Here is a 21,490-nt window from a genome sequence, read left to right on the forward strand (position 1 = left end):
TAATGTAGGTATTTAAAGCACTGACAAAATATGGCTTAGCTTCATTTTCCTGCAGTATGTACCATCTGATGATACATAATATCTGCCAAAGAATTTTAAAAAAGCATTGTAGGCAACAACATGATCCAGCTACCCAGAATGAATTCCATACTCAGTAACACTCACCTTTCATGTATAAAGTTTTGCTCTTTATGTTCTCATTTAGAATAAACATAAAACCCACAGCATTATCCACCCAAAGACAAAAATGACATGATTCTTGGCAGAAAGCACTATATACTTTCTCCATAAGGTTAGAGGTAACAGGCCATCAATTTTCTGTAGCTGGTCACTAAGTTTTACTGTTGGGTGCAGGGTCTAAGTATCAAACATGAACAAACTCAAATGATCTTTTGTCCCATGATTCAACGTTTGAAAATCATTTTCACACAAAAAATATAAACCTATCTCAGCACAAGCATACTTTTCACAGCTTTCAGCTGTATTTGTGCAAGCACAATTTGTATTATTTTTCAAACACAACTTGTATTATTAAACGTCTGCACTTTAATTTGGCCTGCGTTCAGTCTCAGAAGGGAGCACAAAAAGGCAAGCTAAGCCTTTGTTGGCAATTTAATTCTTGTGAGCACAAATAAAATGTGTTCTTCTTCAGCAGTAAGACAAGGCAGGCCAGATTTTGCTGCTTGATTATATTAATGTATTTCAAAAGAAGCCACGGATACCATTGCCTTCAGAAGTAATCTATCTACTCTAGAGATACACAGGCAAGCAGAGCAAGTCACTGCACACATTCTTATCCACTCTTTTTTTTCTCATTTCATTGAGGGTACTGCATATTTCCTGAGTTTTAAATGTCATAATCAAATGAAAGCAGGTAAAGAAAGTTGATAACACCAGTGAAACCACCATAACTTTTTGCCATAATACAGATTAACAACTAACATTCTTTTAATGAACCACTGAATTTCAGTCACTATAAAACAAAAAGTTATAGTTTTAACCCTGTTCAGAGGTTTAAACTGAAGAACTAAAATGTATATAATAAATGACTAGAAAGATGCCATGTCTGGAAACCATAGTTATGTTATTAGGAAGTTTTATCTCCAAGGATATTGAAGACAAACAGGAAGCTCCTAATGAACATCAGCCACCACAGTACAGGAGATGTCTAACAAAGTGTGTAAGAACCTGTTAATGCTTAACCTGTAAACCAGGTTTCACAGCACAAGCACACAGAGCTGCAGGCTGTATATAACATTGCAGCAGAGCTGCACAGCACCGCTGTTTCAGAACCAGGTATGCAAAACTGATCACTTAGGTATCCTTTAAGACTATGCAAATACACATTTCACTCATGCTTATGTGAGACCTAGCATCCTGTCCCTGAAATTGTAAGTCAGATGCAAACACACTTCCTTTGCTTGGTGTGTGCAGGTTTTTCCTTAAATCTGCTTACCATAGGGAAGAGACCAAGGGAGTGGTACCGACGTGATATAGCATTTGGCATTGTCTTGTTCCTAAGGTTTTTCAGCTCTTCTTGAGCCTCATGAAGCATTTCCATGCACTCTGCATACTTGTCTTCCAGCTCTCGCAACTGTAACATAGAAAAAGCAGTCCAAGCCCTTATAGGGTGCACTATTACCACAAAAATCCTGCACATTTTTTTATTACTGGTAAGCAATCGTGGTGTAGGGAAGAATATCCCACTTTAAAGGAATTGTTCTCCAACAACTGAGTATCACTGAAGGATCATTAATAACATGGATTAGTGATGGGAAGGCAGGCAGGGAGGGTAAGAATGTGGAAGGAACTGTTTGCTCCATTTCGTTCCTTTCCTTCCATGTGAAGCCTTTGTCAAGGAGAAAATACACAGCTAAAAAAAGTATCTTTAGTCTGATCAGGTTTAGTGCCTAATCACTGCCACGATGACCACAGTGGCAAACACCATGGTCTGAGGACAAGACATTGCACAATGGTCCAAAGGACTTAGGAATTTAAAGCCAGGACTTTCATGCAAACATACACATACACATATAGCTTTCAACAGCCTAAGACTATGCCTTATTTTTAGCTGTCTCAGGAAACACATCTTATGTAATCACTCTGTCTGCAGATGTCTGCATGCCCTCACAGCTTTTGGGTTCATCAGCCATTTCAACTAGTTTGGCAAAGGGGCAGAAGTCTGAAACACCACATTCCTACAACTTTCATAAAAATAAGCTATTTGGTTTGGAAGAAGAGATCTGGTTTGTTTTCTTTCCTAAGAAAGCAGTGGTGAGGCATGAGCCCAATCTTTATCGAGCACCACAGATAAACAAGGTCCACCCACTGGAAAAGCTTCTCTGGTCATTTCCACCTTCATCACCAAGTAGTGCAAATGCAAGACACATCCTAAAGGGATCAAGCTCTATTCATTCCATCTTGTCCACTTTCTTTCATGCAAATGTAGCACCCATAAGACAACCCGAAATACTGGACTGCCTTATGTTTATACACTGAACAAACAGAGCATAAATGAACTCAGGTTATTTCACTAGTCAAAATAGGCTGAAATTACCAGCCTAGAGAAGTCAACCTCTAAAGGCATCCCTCTACAGTCCGTAAGTCTCTGTGTTTCAAAATGTGTGTCATTTGAAGGAGTAGAGAATAGGAAAAAAAAGGGTTTGAACTCTACTAGGAACATCAATGTTCCTTCATTCCATACACACAGGCAAGACTATTTAATATTTCTGATCCAACTCAGACTAAACCTCTCATGGCAAAGTGAACAGTCATTGCTCAGCTACTAAATTATTGTATTACTAAATAATACTACTATTGTAGTACTAAGTAACGTACTCACCTCTGCTGTGAGCTGTCTCTGGGCATCTTTAGCTGCTCCCAGATGCTGGACAAGTTCCTCATTTTCAACTGCACACTAAAATATGCCAAAAAATATTAGAAATACTGTCATGTTTTGTCCTGTGATATTTGTATCATATACTACAGGTGAGTAGGAGCATTGTAACTTTTCTCACCTCTCCTCTGCAGCAGCATTAATCTACACATTAGTTTAAAAACGTTTATAATGTTTACACAAGAACACAGAGCATTAGAATGTACCTTGCTAAATGAACTTCCAAACAAGTATGTGCCCATTGAAATACTTGCACTGACATTCTTATCTCACCAACATAACTCAGAGCAGAGTTTTGTATCTAATATTTAAAATAATTTTAACTACTGCATTTAAGAAACCATATATGCATCTTTTAATAAATTGATGCTTTCTAGTCAAGTATGCCAGATATTAAACACCAAACAAGGTCATCCACATAAGGAAGGTGGAATATTTCCTTTAGGCTCTAGTACAGACAGGATTTTAATCTGTCCTCCAGTTACATTAGTAGCAAACAACAACAGCAGTCTCTCAATTGGATTGCTTACAGCTTTTGCCTTTTTCTGCAGATCAACTATCTGAGAGAGAAGATGAGTGATTTCTTCTTGCTGCCGGGCAGCATCTTCTGTTTTCTTTGCTAGCTCTTCAGAGATATTGGCAATCTGGATGTTTGCATCCCCTTTAAGATAAGGAATTACAATTACTTACAAGTACAATTAACATCACAAACCCAAAATCAGAAAAGTAAGCATAAAAATGTTCTTTTGGAACATCACTTGCTTCAGCAGAATCCTACCCCCAATTTACAGTAAGGTATTTTTGAAAAACACAGTAGGACACAAAACCAAAAAGGCATCAAGTGCTCATGCTGCAAAGAAGACTGAACACTTTCAATGCAAAACTATTTTTAAATGACAAAGATTTAGCTTTCAGCCAACATTTTCTGCTGTGAAATTTCAGCCCAGAAGTTTTCTCCTCATAACCATTTGTAAAAGGAAAATAATTACCACAGAAAAACATGACTGACTGATCTGTTTTGGATTTTTACTGACTTATCTCAAAAAAGTATAAAGAAGTAGGCACATACTTAGCTCTTTTACACAGTCGTTGACAAGTTGTTGTTCTTTCTCTTCATAAGTAATTGTTTCAGTCTTCAGCTGACAGGCCTGTTCAAGAAATCCACATCAAATATGCTACATTAGCACATTTGTTCTTTGCCAGTCTGTGGTTGCACTTCCATCTGCTTCAGAAAGACAAGCTATTCTAATCGCTCCTTCAGGAAGACAGTGAGAAACTACAGTTTTTGCCTGCCCTCCCACATGTTCTGGAAAAAGAGGCCAGGTGAACATTCAGCAGAGACATTACTGTATGGAGAAACTTGCATCATTATCACCATATCCCCACTAGATGTCACTTGTGTATTTTGCACTAAAAGTAAAAAGAAAGGCTTGGACATACAAAACACTAGCACACAGAACTTGATCCGGCCACTGAGCAAAGCTAGGTATCATCAAAAACTAAATAAATGCTTGGTTTAAATAACTAAATTAAACATTCAGGGGCTAAAAAACATGCCATTTGATCCTATTTGAAACATTCTGGCACTGTAACCCACAAAAAACCTTAATGCAACCTCCTTCCCTGGTTTGTCTTTTCCACTCTGACTCCGGGAGTGCCAAGAGCAGCATGGCTGCAGCCAGCTGGTTCTGTCTGGCACCACCTCGGTGGATCTGTAATCTATTCCCAAACCTGGGGGCATGCACAGACACCCACAGACTGCATCTACAGAGAACTGCACAGCTCACAGGTTTCAGATTTGGCTTCATCCTGTGTCTTGCTGGCACAGACTTCATCTCCCTGGATGGGAAGGCAGTGCTGCATGGGGTTTCCTAGCAGCTCCTGATGCAGTGGCTCTCTCAGTTCTAACATTCATTATTCTCAGACCATCTATTGCTCATCTTCCTTGTGAATCTCAGTTAAGAGCACAGCAGTCTCCATTACCTGGTGTCTTCTGCAGAGGTGTGGCACTACCTATTTACAGTGGGTCCTGCATTTGCAGCAGTAGTAACATTCTGTTTTCATGTATTCACTCTTAGACCAAAAGCATCTCTCCTGCTATACTCTGCTACATGTTTGCAAAGTGATAACATGCTCCCACGGTTTAAAAGTTTGATTCAAAATATAAAATTATTCACTTCATATTCAATTATTAAACTTTAAAAAACTGTGTCATCTGTGAAACAAACAGAATATTATAAGAAATAAAGAGAAGAAAAGCACACTCATTTTAAAATATTAACTGCCTTGACTTTAAACACAAAATGAAGAAATGTAATGCAAATTCAGGCTAGAAATTTGCATTTTGGCAAACACTGAATTGGTATTAGACACCATGCCAGCCTACAAACTTGAGATCTGCAGCTCAAGTCACACGTATCTGCCAGGTCAGCCCTTTAAAACCTGTTTCAAAGTGCAATCCTGGACTCCAAAATCTCCCATGCTCCTGCACATTCTTTCTGCACAACCACTGCTTTGCATGTAGCTTCATTTGGGAAGAATTTCTTCACAGAAAGAGTGATAGAACATTCAAATGGGTTGGAGTCACCGTCCCAGGAGGTGTTCATGAAAGGACTGGACATGGCACTCAGGGCTCTGGTCTAGTTGATAAGGTATTGATTAGTCAAAGATTGGCCTCAATGACCTTAGAGCTCTTTTCCAACCTAAACAATTCTGTGATTCTATGTAGCTTCCACATTTCAGCCTTTCCTTCATTTAAAAGGATAAAGGATGGTGACTAAACAATCACAAAGAGATCTGTTATATGTGGAATTATACTCTTAGTTAGACTCTCCGCTTTTAATACAAGCTTCTCAATACCTGTGTTCTAGCATTGAGATGAACAACTGTATTAAGCAAAACAAAGGGAGCAATTTCACCTCAGATCTAAGTACTACATTTTCCTCTTCAAGGTCCTTGAGTTTCTTTTGAAGAGAGTCCAAATGAAAGTAGTTCTGGACGGAGGAGGAAGATTCATTCCTCTTCAGCCTTGTAGGAAAAAGCAACAATTTAAAATAACTTTTACATATATTACAGCCTATCTCACAGAAGTACAGACTGAACACAGGTCTCAAAAGCAACCAGAGCCACATGAAATACAGCTGATTCATGCCAGTACTTTTGGGCAGCAATAAATCTGCAGTAAATTTCAAAAGAGAACATTTAAAAATTTTATTTATTATTCTGCACATTTCCTATGGAAAAGTTGTTCAGCCAAGGCTATGAGAAAAGAAACCATGTTACTACAGGGAGCAATCCAACAGCTCCTGATTAATGCTGCACATGCTTCATCAGAATGCAGCAGTAACTCTGCAAGGGCAGACAGCTCCTCAGAGCCTGCAATGCTGTTCAGCCAGCTAACTGCCTGGAACCCACACCATAAGCCATGCTTTATTTCTTTCCCTTGGCTTGGAATTTTTCCATAGTGCCCTCAGAGGTTCTTCAAGCACAAAGGTCACTCATCCAGCGTGTCCCAGCACATGCAAATGTGTGTGATGTGCTGGGCTGCTGTCAGTGAGACCCACAGCTGCCCCACCACAACAGTGACCCAGTTCCTCTGAAAGTTGCAGCGTCGTGCCAGCAGCCTCCCTATGTACTCTTCCCTCCTGGCTCCTGTAGGCACCTGGATAGCCAGCTGGCTCAGTGAAAGTCCTTCCAGCTGGACCTTGCACCAAGTTCCAAGTTCCATTTATAGTACCAGCCAATACAGGGGCAATTTTACCACTTTTCAACGTTATAATATCATCCAACAGATGACAGTTCAACGCTGCAGATCGATTGACTTACGGGGTGGAACAGACGGACTCTGGTTCGCTTTCTTCAGCAGCACTGGTATAGAACTGGAGCAGTTCATCTTTCATGGACAGCTCATGCCGCAGCTGAGAAACCTACACAAAGAAAGAGCTCCCAGATCAGTAAGCTGATTTTCCAGACACATTTTTAAGCAAACTCACCACAAATTAGCCTGTTATTCACCTTCCAGGTATCATCTTGGACTAAATCAAGATTCTAAGACTGAAACAGACCAGAACCATTTGTTTTATTTCTTAGAAAGAAGGGAAAGTGTACCTTTTAAAGTAGCCACTAGATGATTTTTTACTGGTCCAAATATGCAATTATTCGCTGCTATTAGACATGTTTCTTTTTTACCTTTTTTAAGATGAGCAATCCTGATTCACTGTTGCATTAGTCTAGAGTCACATGCACGGTAATGGATATATTGCAATGATACAGCAAGAAATTAATGTGGCACAATCAAGCCAAACATTGCATTTATCCATTTTGTGTGATGACTGTCACCTTCTGGCATGGATGCTGACCTTGCAGGCCTCAGATGCTGACATTTCCTCCTCTCCAAGAGGCTTTACATAAAATTACTGGAATGCTTGTGTAGTAAGGTTACAATTGTGACTCAAGTGCCTGCTGAGCTGCAGAACACCACCACAGAGTGGGAGGCTGCTGTTCTGAGGCTGTTCCAATAGTGAAGTTTGCAGTAAGTTTCTGGGTTTTTTTGGCTCCAGTAAAGTAGTTTGTGGGATTCCCATACTTAGTATATGCATACATCAAAAATGAATGAAACATCAAAAGTGGGTGATTAAGACTCCTTGTAATTGTGAGATCTACAAATGTAATCTTTGTTACTTTATATTGCTGTTCTCCAAGAAAAGGGTTAAAAGCCCAATTAGACAGCAGCACGTACACAACTTCACAGCTGTGATTTAAGATGCCAGCAGCAGGAGATTACTTTTATTTGCCTTGCACAACTACAGACAGCATAACTGATCAGACACATCCATTCCCTTCCACTTGCACTGCAAGACTTGGCCCTCAGTTTGCATTTTCCCATGTAAAAAATGCACAGTATGTTTCTTTTTAATAAACTTCTGCTTTTCATATTGTAAGCATACTTTTCTTTGTAGTTATTATTAAGAAAAAAACCAGAGCATATCAATTACATAGATTTCAACTCCATTTTCATCGAACAAAAGAGCAGATGCAACCCAAAAAAGCACTTGAATTGTTCAGAATTTGAGACAAACAAGGTCATTTACTTAACTAAGACTGTTCTGCATAATGAGAAGTGCTAAGGCACCAAGTCCTCCTAAGACATGAGTTCTAAATAGTAAGGGGGAAAAAAACCATCCCCATCCAACCACATTTTAGAAAGCTATTAAACAAAATTTGTGCATTAATTTTTGGAGGCTCACTTTCTCCATTTCAGGAAGAGCAAAAATGCTGAATCAAAAATAATGATTTACTTCCCTTCAGCACATTATAACTCAGCCTCTTTAAGAAGTAAGAATTCAGATGCTGTCTGTGGGTGGATTCTAGATCATCTCCAGCTCTTGCTACTGAGTTTTTTTTTCTATGAATTAAAAAGACTGAGGATACTATTTTTACTGCAATTTCTGAGCATTCCAAACCTGCAAAAGAGGGTGAACAGTCAGAAAGGTTGATCTTTTAATGGAACAGGACCTGAAACAATAGGCATAAACTGAAACATGGGTGGTTCCTCTGAAACATCGGGTGCAACTTTTTAATTCTGAGGGTGACTGAGCACTGGCACAGGTTGCCCAGAGAGCTTCTGGGGTCTCCATCCTTGGAGATAGTCAAACACCATCTGGACATGGTCCTCAACAATGGACTGTAGGGGGTCCTGCTCAAGAAGCGGGTTTGGACAAGATGACCTCCAGAGCTCACTTCCAATCTCAATCAGGCTGTAAAACTGTGAAACACTCACTACAGTAACTTCCAGCAACACCTCCCTTTGATGCAGCATTTTGTGGTGTGTTAGCTTTGGTGAGAAGATAAGCACCCACCTGCTGAGCACATAGTCTGCCCCACAATCCCCATAGGATGAAGGAAAGACTCAGAAGCTCAAGAGCAAGAAAAACCTCTGGCGGAGACAGGTTAATATGTGAAGCAAAGCTTCCCATGCAAGCAAAGTAAAATAAGGAAGTTATTCACTGTTTTGCATCAGCAGGTGCATGTTCAGCCACTTGCTGGAAAGTGGGATCTTGGCACACAGAACTGTCACTTGGGAAGACAAACACCATAACCATGAATGTCCCAGATTCTTCATCCTTTCCCTGACCTTCTATTGTTGAACATAACAACATATGGTTTGGAACATCCCTTTGGTCAGTTTGGGTCAGCTTCCCAACATCTTGTGCAGATCATGGACAGAGTGAAGAGGGGAAAAAAAAAAAAAAAGCTGGGGAGGCTGGGAGGGGCATGAGGGAAAAAGATAAGAGCCTGGTGGATGCTGTGCACGCACTACTCGGCAATAGGCAAAACATTGTTATCAACACTGATTTAGTCCCAAACCCAAAGCACAGCACTAGGTAGGCTGGTGAAGAACATTATCAGCATCCCAGACAGACCTAGTGCACATTTTCACACTGCAAAACACTGGACTTCTTTTATGAACAGAAATAGCCTGTTCTACATTTTCCCATGCCACTGCCACATGTGCCCTCCAGAGCTAATTCTGCCACTTTACTGTTGCACAATCTTGGTATTGTTACCAAGCAATAGGGACTGAGCCCTCACTGTGCATGGGACAAGGCCCATGACATCCCACGAAGCAAGCATGGTGATAACTCATCTCTTCAGGCTTTTAATTGCCTCTGCTGGCCTGACAGCTTTACTCAGCTTCAGAACTAACTCATGAAATAGATGTACCTATCTTAAAATAATTTTAGTAGAAAAGTAAAAGTATCCTCAAGCAGAGAAGAACAGTTTAAAGACTTGGGACCTAATTCACAGGATCAATCTTTATTGAATCATGAACGACTGTTTCAAGAGTAGAGTTGATTTGCTTTTCCTGACAGCAACTAAGTGCTTAACAGGTTAGAATTACTCAAAAGGAAGACACCCTGTTACACCACATGTGAACAGCTTGCATACAAGTACCAAGCCAAAGACCATTTCTGTCTTTCCAACATTACTTTCTACTCTTAATACACCAAAAGCAATGTTCTATTTTTTAAGCCACCATTCCAGATTATAATTCAACTTTTTCCTTTCCTCTCTCTTTACACAGAACAGAATCAAATCTGGACTTTGAAACCTGCTATCATCAAAACACAAACTCTGACAGGTGACCTGGAACTAGAATAACAAGTTTAGAGGGGTGCATTACCCAGAAGTTAACACAGGTTTGAGGTGGTGTTATTTGAGGACTGACACTGCATTGGAAGTGCTGCCATTTCAGCTTCAAAAACAAAGGACAAAATACATAGAGGAAAAAGAAGCAGAAACTGGGAAATTTAGAAAGATTAGGAGAAGCTAACACCTAGTGAGCTACTCCATTCCAAATGCAATTCACATTGTGCAGATTTACAGTTTACATTTTGTTGATATTGAGCTCTAATGTCAAAGGAGACAATACCAGAGTGTAGGCAGCACCATCCCAGAGAAAAGGAACATGGAGCTACAGCATTCTTACTGAGCAGCAGGCAGACACACTGTACCTGGGAACTACACTCTGCTGCGGAAAAAGCAGTCACCCATCTCTGTAAAGCAAAATACTTCACAATTAAGAATGTTTCCTCAGTATAATGTTTATGCTTCTAGAATATAGTGGTGAAACAGTAAGCTGAGACTGAAGTGTCTGTGCACACACTAAAGGGCTTGCTTCAGCCCATTCACCCTTTTGTTCTCTAGTACAGCAAAAAATCTCAGTTACAACAGTTTTTACTGAACACGATCACAGCCCCTTCTTAAACTTAGCAGTGTCTAATGACACAAACTCAAAAGACAAACCGAAAAATCGGATGCACTTTGCACAGGTCTTTATAACTTTGACGTGTATCTATCAACGTGGCATGTTACCAGCACAAAGGAAAAACTCAGCCTGCTTAATGGGATGGACAGACGGTTTTGTCATGACAAAGGTCAAAGAGATATAAAGCTAAATTATTCATGCCATGAGACAAATACAGATATAAAACTAAATTATTCTGCCATGATACATATACCAATAAAACCTTAATTTTACACCACACATCAGAAATAATTTGTCCCTGTATTACAGAAAACACAGAAATATAGAAATATAGAAATATCTCCCAGACAAACCATTTTTAGGCAATTTTAAAAGAATTTTAGAAGTATCAGTTTATTTTGTTTCTCTTATCTTTTCACCATTTTGCCCTTAAAGACAGTTGTCTTAGTTACTGTTCTGTTCAAATATTCAAAATTCAGTTTTAATAGAAAATCTGCAACCTATTAAAGTCAGATTTTCAATATCAAAAAGTGTAATGACTTTGAAGTCTGATGAGCTCTGCCTCAAAAGCATCAGTTTCTGGAGGAATCAAAATAACAGTGTGAAGGAGGGGTGTCAACAGAACATATGGCCCAACATACCAAGCCACCTGGTAAGAGGCTTATTTTTGGTGGCACGTTTCCTAATGCTGCTCCTCAGTTCCACTAAATAAAAACAGACGTGGACAGAGGCAGCCTGTCCCTGTTCTTCACCTTCCTCAATCAAATTTTCCACTCTGGATGGATGATATGAATGCACAGTCCTGCTCAGTCACCTTGAACATACCTAGTACATGTCATACTGACCAATACACAAAGAAATTGGTCTGCCTCATGATGGGACTTGGGCAGCAAGCAACAGCACTCCTTTGGGAGAGAACAGAACTAGTTTTCCATGCCAAAAAGGGTGGGCCACATCAAAGGATATTATTTCATTGTATGTGCTCCACCACCATTTATCACACATCCCCGATCACTCCATCTGCACGTTATACTTTATGTGACATGTTCAAAATGCAACATCTCACACCCCTGAGCAGTGTTAATTATAAACCTTTTGAGAAGTTTTTACTCCGCTGTGGTTCATTGTTCTCTTGCTCTGTCTTGCTCAAAATCACGTATTGGTGAGACTCAAAAATCAAGGCCACTGCCTCAGAATGGGAGAAACAACATTGGCTCCTAGCTCATTTATTAAGTTGGAGTTTAGTGACAATTGTACTTACAGCTAAAGACCTGTTTTAAAGCACAGGTGCTACTTGAAATTATATAAGCTTTCGGGTGTGTTTTATTGATCACACCAGCATGGCCAACAAGTTGAGGGAGGTGATTCTCCTCCTCAACTGCTCTCTGGTGAGCACCCTGCTCTGGAGTCCTCAGGACAAGACAGACACGGACCTGTTCAAATAGGTCCAGAGGAGGGCCACAAAAATATTCCTTCTCCTAAAATGGAAGGCTGAGAGCATTGGGGTTGTTCAGCATGGAGAATGTAATGCTCCAGGGAGACCATATGGCATCCTTTCAGTACTTTAAAGGGGGTTTATAAGGAAGATGGAAACAGACTTTTTAGCAGGGTCCGTTGTGATTGGATAAAAGGTAATAGTTTTAAACCAAGGGAGAGCAGATTAAGACTAGATATAAGGAAGACATTTTTAGTAGAGAGGGTGATCAGACACGGGAGCAGGTTGCCCATAGCCAAATGTATGGACAAGGTGAAGCTAGAAGGAAATTCCCCATATCACTGCATATACAGCATTCAGGCATAAAAATCTTACCTCTTCTCTGATGTGTTCTACTTGCTCCTCCAGGAAATCATTTCTTTCTGTCAGTGATTTATTCTTCTTTAACAGTGACTGGCCAATCCGAGCAGCTAATTCTAAGTCCCGTTCTTTCTGTGAAGCATTAAGAACAGAAAGCCAATTTCAATTTATATTTTTTAATCACCAAAGGATCAGAGGGAGGGTAAAATTGCCTTGAAAGGGAAGAAACAAGCACTTAACAATAAAAAGACTCTTTTTCTTCTGTGAGGGTTTATTTGTTCAGGGGTTTTTGCTGATTTTCCTTTTCTACTCTTGCATATCTTACAACAGCATTATTCAGAAATGACTGACCCTCTCTCAAAGCATTCTTCAGTTTCCACTTGCTCCACCTATAAATAAAAGGCAATGAGCTACGCAGGAGTAGGAGCCAGTTCCATCACAATGAACATTCAGCTCCTATTTTTGTGTATGCCAACCATTAGTGCTTTTGTATAAAAACAAATCCTAATTCTTTCCTTTTTGCAGATGCCCCAAACCACATTAAGTGGTTACTCTCATGTCATGCTTGGCCTCTTCCTCCCCCTCCTCTATGAGCACAGTACTGGAAATCACCTGTCTTGACAATTCACCACGGGTACAAAAAAAACTACAAGCTTATCCTGTTGATGACATGTACATAAGGATGTCTCAGCCTTGAAGAAGCTGGTACATGGGACCATAATCTGCTTGGGATAGGATGATAAGCTGCATAAAATTTTACGCTGTTCATTAAGCATTCTATTTATCATTTTCTTATTTAACTACTAGATTTTTTTAGTAGTGGTTAAATGGTGCTGTGGTTAACTCCCTAATGTACCCTTAGTTCTACACCATTTGAGGAAGAATTTTCTCCCTGTCACTGAAAATACTGTTTGGAGCTTACTTACTGCCCTTGACTACCACCCAGATTTTATGACTAAATGCTACCTTATGTCATGTGTACGTTAACGACAAAGCCTACAAAACATACAGCTACTGTTCACATGGATTTGAAGTCAATGAATTTGAATGAAGAGGCTTTCATAATGGAAAAAAAAAAAGTTATATAATAACCAGTAAATAAAAAGAGAGGTGACTGATCAATGCTGTATCTGCAAATAGCATTTTCCAAATGGTTTCTGAAGGTCAGACTTATATTTGCATTGAAAGCTACTGGCATTATCAAACCACAAAATCTTTATGTAATCTTATGTACAATCTTTCAGAACAATAGGTACCACAAAGTTATCCAAAATATGTTTGGATATATTTTAAGCCAACTTATTGTTCACTAATTTGGCTCACTTCATAAATACTGAGAGAAAAAAATATATTGCTGCGGATTTGACTCTACAGAGGAGGAGCTATCTAGCAGCAATGTTTTTTAACTTCCAATTTGAGGAATGTAAGTCCATGTCTAGGCTTTTCAAATAACCTCCCCAGCCTTCCTACCCAATTTTTAGCAATTCAGCTCCAAATTTCAGTTTGGGGACAGGTCTCTTACTAACACATAGATAAGGAACCAAATTATTATAGCAACATGCAAAAACATAATACTGAGAAGCAAGACACATTTACACTATTATTAGAAAAAGACGAGAAAGCAGATTTATGATGAAATCTGCTCCAATTTTTACCACATACCCAGGCAGGCCTGGTGCCACTTCCTTTCCTTAGTTTCAGTGCTATAGGCACAGATTTCTGAAATATCTGCACAGATGCTGTTTCAAGATATTCTCCTTCCTATCTTTCCAAATGATGCACCTTTCAACGTTGTAATGCAAGCACCTGAAGCTTGCAAACATGAAGGACAGACAAGGGGTGGCTTTTGTTTTTTCTCTCACTCATATGTATGAAAGCAACAGAAGGAGTTAAATTCTGCAAATGGCCATAATCTCTTATGATAACCATCATATGGAGAACAAAGGAAGGTGCTGTAAGTGCATCTATCCCTATGAACAGAGTAATTTCCTTGGAAATGATGGTCAAAAAAACAAAAAGGCACACTGAAAGTATTTGTTTTAACAAAGTTTGACATGTTATGTACGCCCTCATTTTTCCCTTCCAAACATCCAGATAGGAAAGTACACAAGAAGCTTTAAAACACTGGCTCAGCAAGTCCTTCAAGCATTGCTCCTGTGAGTGTGATGCCTGCATCTATAGAGCTTTGGCTACAGGGACTCAGGGGAGGAAACAGTTTGGCAGAATGCTGCCATCATTACTAGAAGGAGCCACAGCCCAAATGCAGTAAATATCAGCCAAACAAGGCAAAGGGAACAGGGCACAAACAGGTTAACAGACTGTTGCTATAAGGTGTTGAATTATTCCAAGAGAAGTCTTTTGGGTAACACATCAGTTTTAACAGGTAATTTGTACAGAGATGTTTGAATGGGTTTGGCTCAAAGCACAAAATATAAGACTACTGCATTGAGGGGTATCCAGTACAGGTGGGAGATGTGAGCATTCATTCCCATGCTTGTTTTCTTGCAGAATTAGAGGAATAACAGACCACACAATTGGCTAGAAAGACACCATTTTCGACATTGCTATTGCAATAAGCAAGCAGTTGAGTATAAAAGATTAAATTGTAGTCAGCCATGAACTAATACAATTGTAACAGTTTTCACCTAAAGAATTACTCATAAGCATTATTCAGAAAATCATTGCTCAAGTTTACTGCAGAAATACAGCTGATTTTAGTCCAACAATTTATCATGATTTTTATTGAACATATGCATAGTACCATGACAGTTGCTTTTTGACATTTCTTGAGTGCTAAGGATTACAAGAATATCAATTTTCATAATAATGGTATAAAAACCCCACAAACAACAACCAAATCAACCAAACATAAGGAAAAGAAGGCAAACAGAGTACTAGGTATTTTCTAATTTTGTGGCTATGTACTTCTCTGGAAAGAAATCATCTGAACAAATTATGATGAAAACAAGTCTATGAGCTTTTTTTATTCTTTTCTGAAGAGAATATATCCATCAATAATGATACTCACAGTTTTACATGTACTGTAAAAATAAGTGTCATTTTAAGATGATTCCTCCTCCTTCATTCAGGGAAACATTTGGCCAAGAACAAGTTACATGGCCTCAACTGAAAAATTGCCAGAAGTAATGAATCCATCTGACTGAGGTAAACAAATTATCTTTATTTAGAAAGAATATTTAGCTTACCAATGAGATAAAATGTACATACACTTAGAGCCCTTATTCTTCCACACTGAAGGACAATCTACCAACAATGTTTATTAGAGGTACCACATAATTTCAGTACTACTTTGTCACACTGTGTACGGGTCCTTAAACAGATGTAAGTACTTGCCTCTTCAAGAAGACGTGTTACAGCATCTATATCATTGTATGTTTTAGTCATCTGGCCCACTCTTTCAGCACATAAAACTGCAAAGAAATAAAGCAAAACATTAATCAGACAGGCAGTACCATTGGGGGAGGATCACAGAATATTCTGAGCTGGAAGACAAGGATCAGTGAAGTTCAACTCCCATCTGTTGCAAGAAATATCTTTCTAAGTTTAGATGTGCGTAAGTTTTCGTCTAAAAACCTGCTTATGTCAACTTTTGGATGAGCACATCAAGAGCTAAAAACTCAAACCAAACAAAACAACAAACAAATAAAACTCAACATCACACCTTCCTCCCCCCCCCCCCCCCCCCCCAAACCTGCCCTCAAAAAAAAAAAATCCAAGATTCATGTGATACTGGTAATTCAAATGCTTCTCTTGTAATAAGCACTTGCTTTTGTCAGCAGCAGAACACTCTTAAAATGTTAAAACTTTCTTCTCTGAAGAACAATATCTTGAGTTTATTAAAAAAAATAATCAGGAAGTCAAAACAGATGTTCTTAGATACATAATTAGGATTCCATCATGTCACCTACTCCTTGTATGACATGCAGTAGCATTACTCAATGAATAAGCAACTCCAATACTGTCAGGGGCACTGTTCATCAGAAAGCGACTACATCAGATTAAGTTGATAAGAAGGGGGTTTTATGATACAAGACAGCGAAGTATGCATGCAAAATAAGAAATGGTTTTTGTAATACCTAGCCACACCACAGTGATCACAGTATCACCAATAACAAATATTTACTTCGCCTGGTTGAGATTGTTAATCATTAAGGTGGAACCATGAGTTTTGCCAGACTGAAGAAAGTTTGCAGAAGTTCAGTCTATCACCATAGGTGATCCTGTAAGAAGCCACACTGACTTATCTAGAAGTCAACAAGTTTTCAAAAAATTCACCAACAGTCACTGCAAACAACAGCACTTTCTGCTCTACCCTTCTGTTTGCTTTTTTTTTTCCCAAATACACTTTTTCCTCAAACCCTGTAATTCTGGAAAAAGGACTGTTAATGAAATTCAGTGGATCACACAGACTATGAGTTATCAGGCTGCTGTAGCCTGAACTGCTCTTCAGGGGATTTACCCTTGGCAATGTCACTTAAGGCTCCGTCTGGCAGATAAGCTAATGTTGTTCTAGTGCACACTAAGGCGGGGGAAGAGACAGATCAGGCCTAATAGGATTTTTATATACTGAGGAGAAAAAAAAAAAGCAGAACTGTACAGTAATATTAGCAGGAGACAGTTTGTCACGCTAAGGAAACAACACTACTTTATTCATAAATACACAATCTGCGTATATATAAATATACAGCTGATCACCACTAAGGCACATTGATAATACATCAAATGCAATATTACTTAGATATCTCTTGAAATGTTGGAGGATATTTTTTCCTATCTAAATATCAGAAAATTGCTTAAATTATGGCAAGAAGTTAAATTTCTTTATTTTCCCATTTCTCTAATTCTGCTTTTGCAGATCACATCCTAAAAACATTTATAATATTAATTGACATAAGTAGTGCCAGTGAACTCCACAGAATGCTATACAAAAGTATTCAAAATATAATTGCATTTATCCAAATAGTAAGTCTGAAAGTGGTAACAGTAAAAACTTTATGCTTCAAAGTAATAACCTGACGAACATGACATATCAATAGAAAGAATAACTCTACCACTGCAGAAGTAAAAACACAGTACATCTGTAAACTACAAGCTATATTATCCAGAAGCAGACTAATAAGGATTCCACAGGGAAAAAATGCAGTGACTTGCAGAAAGGGGTTTAACAGAAGTTTTCCATAAAAGCTTCACATAAAAACAGAAGGTATAATGTTCAGAAGACTATTCATCCACACACACAGACTGACATCACTATAAACTCAATTTTGTTTTAAATATAGTAAGTTCATAAGTCATGCCATAAAACTTCTATCAGAAGCCCTGACGCCAGCAGGTTTCCAATACAACTGCACACTAAATAGTTCCCTTGGTTACAACATTCCATCACTACTATAAAATAATATTTGACATTGTCATTAGCAAGCTCATTTAAATTCTGTACCTAGCACTTAACAATCACCAATGAGCAGGACTATGGCAAACTCACACCATCCTGATTCAGGTAAATGTATAACCTTCCTAACAGCCAGGCTGATAAAGGATGGTGTTCCCACAGACAGAATAAAGTCACTCAGCTGGGAGAGTGATAAAGGTTGATTATGTGGATACTCCCTTGGTTATTCCTTCAGAACTTGCCATTTAAACTTTAACCTAGCAAGGCAATACCACAGTATTATAACAACAGATATTACCAGCAGCAAAGTAGAATCTGGTCATCAACAGCTTTTATATCTAGAAATTTCCATCGAAGTTCTGTTGGTGATTGACAAAACAGAGATCTTCATACACTACTCTGCCAGCGTTAGAGGGTTTCAAAGCAGAAGTGTCCTTTTATGTATCCTCTACATGCAAGTAGAAATAAATTTCAGTAGACTGCATAGAATAAAATCTGTCAGTAAACTACTGTCCATACTACTACTACAACATACAATACTGTGGAAACACAGAGCTACTAGCTAAAAGGAAGCATTTCCTTTTGGAAGGAAGACAAACTTGCAAAAAGGTGTTGCTTTCAATTACCCAGAAATCAAAGCTTGTGGGAAAAAGAAGGTGAAAAGTAAGGGGAGAGTGGAATTCAGAAGCATCATTTAAAAAAGATATCCTAAAAAGTGTCTTAATACCTAGTTGTTCAGCCTCCACAGACTATTAGATAACATTTGGCCAATTCTTAATACAGCAGTTTTTATTTCTTTAGTGATGAAAAAAAATCTATCAGTGAAAAAGACAGACTATTTTGAATAACTATTTAGAGGTGTTATCAGTGAAGTATGCAGTGTCACATGTCACATATGTAATGGATCCTGCACAGTAGGTTTCAAGCCTGCTGGAGTTTCTGAGGAGTACGAGAGCCTGGTAACGCTGCTGTAAAGATAAAACAAGAGCAAATGAAGGACAGTGCCTTGTAATGCAAAACCTACAGTGCCAAATTACTGACCTCTTTTTTGCTCACTCACACATCAGTAGTTTTTTGCTTGAGGGTGATAGGGAGCACTGTGTCTAAGTGCATGGATGCATGCAAACAGCCAAATCAAATATACTTTGCACTTCTCAGCTTATGGAGAAGGCTGATAGACAACACAGAAGACAGAATAATTTTAAAAAACTCATGTATTTGATAAATGCTTTGAAGCTAATGTCACAGATCCAAAACAGGAAACAAAGAACAGAGAAAGCTCCCTTCACATTATTTTCATGACAGCACTAAGTACATGGTACTGGGGACACATCTGCAGTTCAAAGTATTTGGGGTTTTTTTTAAAGCCAAACATGCAAATGGACAAACACTACACAGATCATATGTTTTCTCTGCCTTAAAGTACCTAGCACCATCTTTATACTATCCTAAAACCTGCAAATTTACTGGTAATCACATTCCTGTGTTTCCCAAATTAAGTACAGCTGAAAGGATGTACCCTGCATCTATTTCTTGTCATCTAGTTAATGGACCACTGATTCCCAAGCTGAGGATGCACTGGGACATGGAGGAACACATGCACTTTTCTGGATTGCTCCCTGAAAGTCACCTATTCAACAAGTATGCTACTTAGAGTAAAGGATGTTTGCAGGAACAGGAGACAGCCATAGAAGGAAAGGAGAACAGGAATATCACTATTGGCAGCTTCTGCAATGAGCCACCACCTGCCAAACAAAGGATTCAAACAGAAGGAGGAAAAAACATGCATCACCAGTGCCAGCAGTCACAGGTATCCCCAGCTCCTGTTCCCTGCATCCCTCAATACATACTCCCTCTTCATTTTTGAGACCTATCAAGCAAGGATAAACTAATGAAATAAAAGAGAGCTGCAGCTGCTAAGGAGGAAAGCCCAGCTCTCACTGCTCCTCTTCACATCTATTTCTAACTACTAGGAAACATAAGAGGGCTAACATGCCACTGTAGTTTCACTTTACAATGAAACAAATAATATTGATAATATTATCAGATAATATTGACCTGTGTAATTATAGAGTCTAACATGGAAGGCCTTAGTGCATGAAGATTTCCCTACTACCAAAATTTACTTCATCAGAAACTCCATCAGGGGAAATGAATACTGTTCATGGAGCACAGATCTCTTGCCTTTAAACACCCATGCTTCCTATTGGCAAGGTGGAGGTAGGGGACAGTGCTTTTTTTTCCATAACTGTTCCCTACCCAAAATCTTTAACTATGGCAAGTCCTGCTTTATTCTTGCTCAGTCATGACAAGCCCTGCCTCAGAAACAGCTTCTGTCTCGCTCCCTTCTGCTCACAGCTCTGTCCAAACACCAAAAATACGATGGCAAGGGCATTGCATCCTGAAGGTTGCACACGGAGCCACACAGAACACACATGACAAATCTGACTGAGCAGCCGTGCTCCCTGCTGCCATTTGGCAAACAGTAGCCATCAAAGACCCTGGCAGACTTGGACTCCTCGGCTCTCGATGGATTCATTCCTCAAAGGCTATTTTTACACTCAAAAGATAAAGCACCCACTAAAAATTACAGTTTCAGTTCCAGAGCCACTGATAGTTATGCTCTGATACCCGTTACTGTGAGCACTACATCAACTTGAGCCAAGCACATGTGGAATTCTGAAACTGAGCCATATTAGGTATATCACCTTTCAAATAAACTCAGGAAAATTATACCTGAAATATGCTGTCAGCTGTTACAGATTTTTCACAGTTAAAGATCAATATGGTAGCTTCTCCTCCAATGCAGAGGTGTTTTTGACAGCCCTAGCTAAGCTGGGGCAGAGGCTTCAGCTCTGCTGTTGCCTGCCACATTTGAGACAGCCCTAAGAGAATACGCCCATCTAAAGACCTTAAAAATTTTAAGATACTACTGTCACCAGAGTTTGAAGAATGTGCTTCTGAGTCACAACTTACTAGAAATCCAAATCCTAACAGAACAGCCCAGCAGTTCCCCCAGCCTCCCCCAGCACTCCCAAAGCAGGGAGCAGCCCAGTTGCTCCAGAAGGCAGACAGGGAGGTCAGCGGTGGCGTGACCCTGGTTAGAGGGATAAGGAGCGGTCACAACACACCAGCTGCTTCACAACTGTCAGGTCACACTGTGGGCGAGCTCTGCAGGAGTCTGGAAGAACATGATGCTGTGAGAGATACGTATTCAGTTAGGAAGTTCAACAGACAATCCAACAGATTCTGCTTTTGTCTTCTTCAAATGCTACAGCATGGCTTATTGTAATTTCAATGGCACTGTTTGCAAAATAATCTTTTAATATTAAGCTGCAGGTACTGATTCTTCTGGAAAAAGAGATTTTATCTTGCTGTTTAAGGCTATGGTTTAAGGAGTGTTTGTTTACTGCCATTTCTCTCATAGTGTACTCAAACAGCTTAGCAAATCCCATATTAAAGCCTTACATACAAACCTTTGTTTTTACTTAAACACAGGTTTGCAAAAAAAAACCTCAAAAAACAAGAAACCACAGCTTTTACTTCTTTTCTAAAGCCTCTGCCTGAAACCTCAGGCAAGGAATAATTTCAAAGTACTTCCTCTAAGTAGGACATGAA

At 39.2% G+C, this 21,490-nt stretch overlaps 1 protein-coding gene across 6 annotated transcripts in view; it reads right to left on the reverse strand.

The window, feature by feature from the left end:
- The window catches only part of TRAK1 (trafficking kinesin protein 1), a 127,830-nt gene that overhangs the window by 24,005 nt on the left and 82,335 nt on the right, over positions 1–21,490 (reverse strand). For all 6 annotated transcript variants that reach the window (XM_038128815.1, XM_038128813.1, XM_038128814.1 and 3 more), the window contains 8 exons: positions 15,814–15,890; positions 12,475–12,591; positions 6,722–6,822; positions 5,815–5,923; positions 3,966–4,044; positions 3,427–3,557; positions 2,843–2,917; positions 1,457–1,594 (listed from right to left, as the gene is read on the reverse strand). In XM_038128815.1, the coding sequence (XP_037984743.1) occupies positions 1,457–1,594; positions 2,843–2,917; positions 3,427–3,557; positions 3,966–4,044; positions 5,815–5,923; positions 6,722–6,822; positions 12,475–12,591; positions 15,814–15,864 (801 nt within the window). In that variant the 5' untranslated portion in view covers positions 15,865–15,890. The remainder of the gene's footprint in view (positions 1–1,456; positions 1,595–2,842; positions 2,918–3,426; positions 3,558–3,965; positions 4,045–5,814; positions 5,924–6,721; positions 6,823–12,474; positions 12,592–15,813; positions 15,891–21,490) is intronic.

The sequence above is a fragment of the Motacilla alba genome, chromosome 2 (genome assembly GCF_015832195.1).
Source record: "Motacilla alba alba isolate MOTALB_02 chromosome 2, Motacilla_alba_V1.0_pri, whole genome shotgun sequence".
NCBI lineage: Eukaryota > Metazoa > Chordata > Aves > Passeriformes > Motacillidae > Motacilla > Motacilla alba.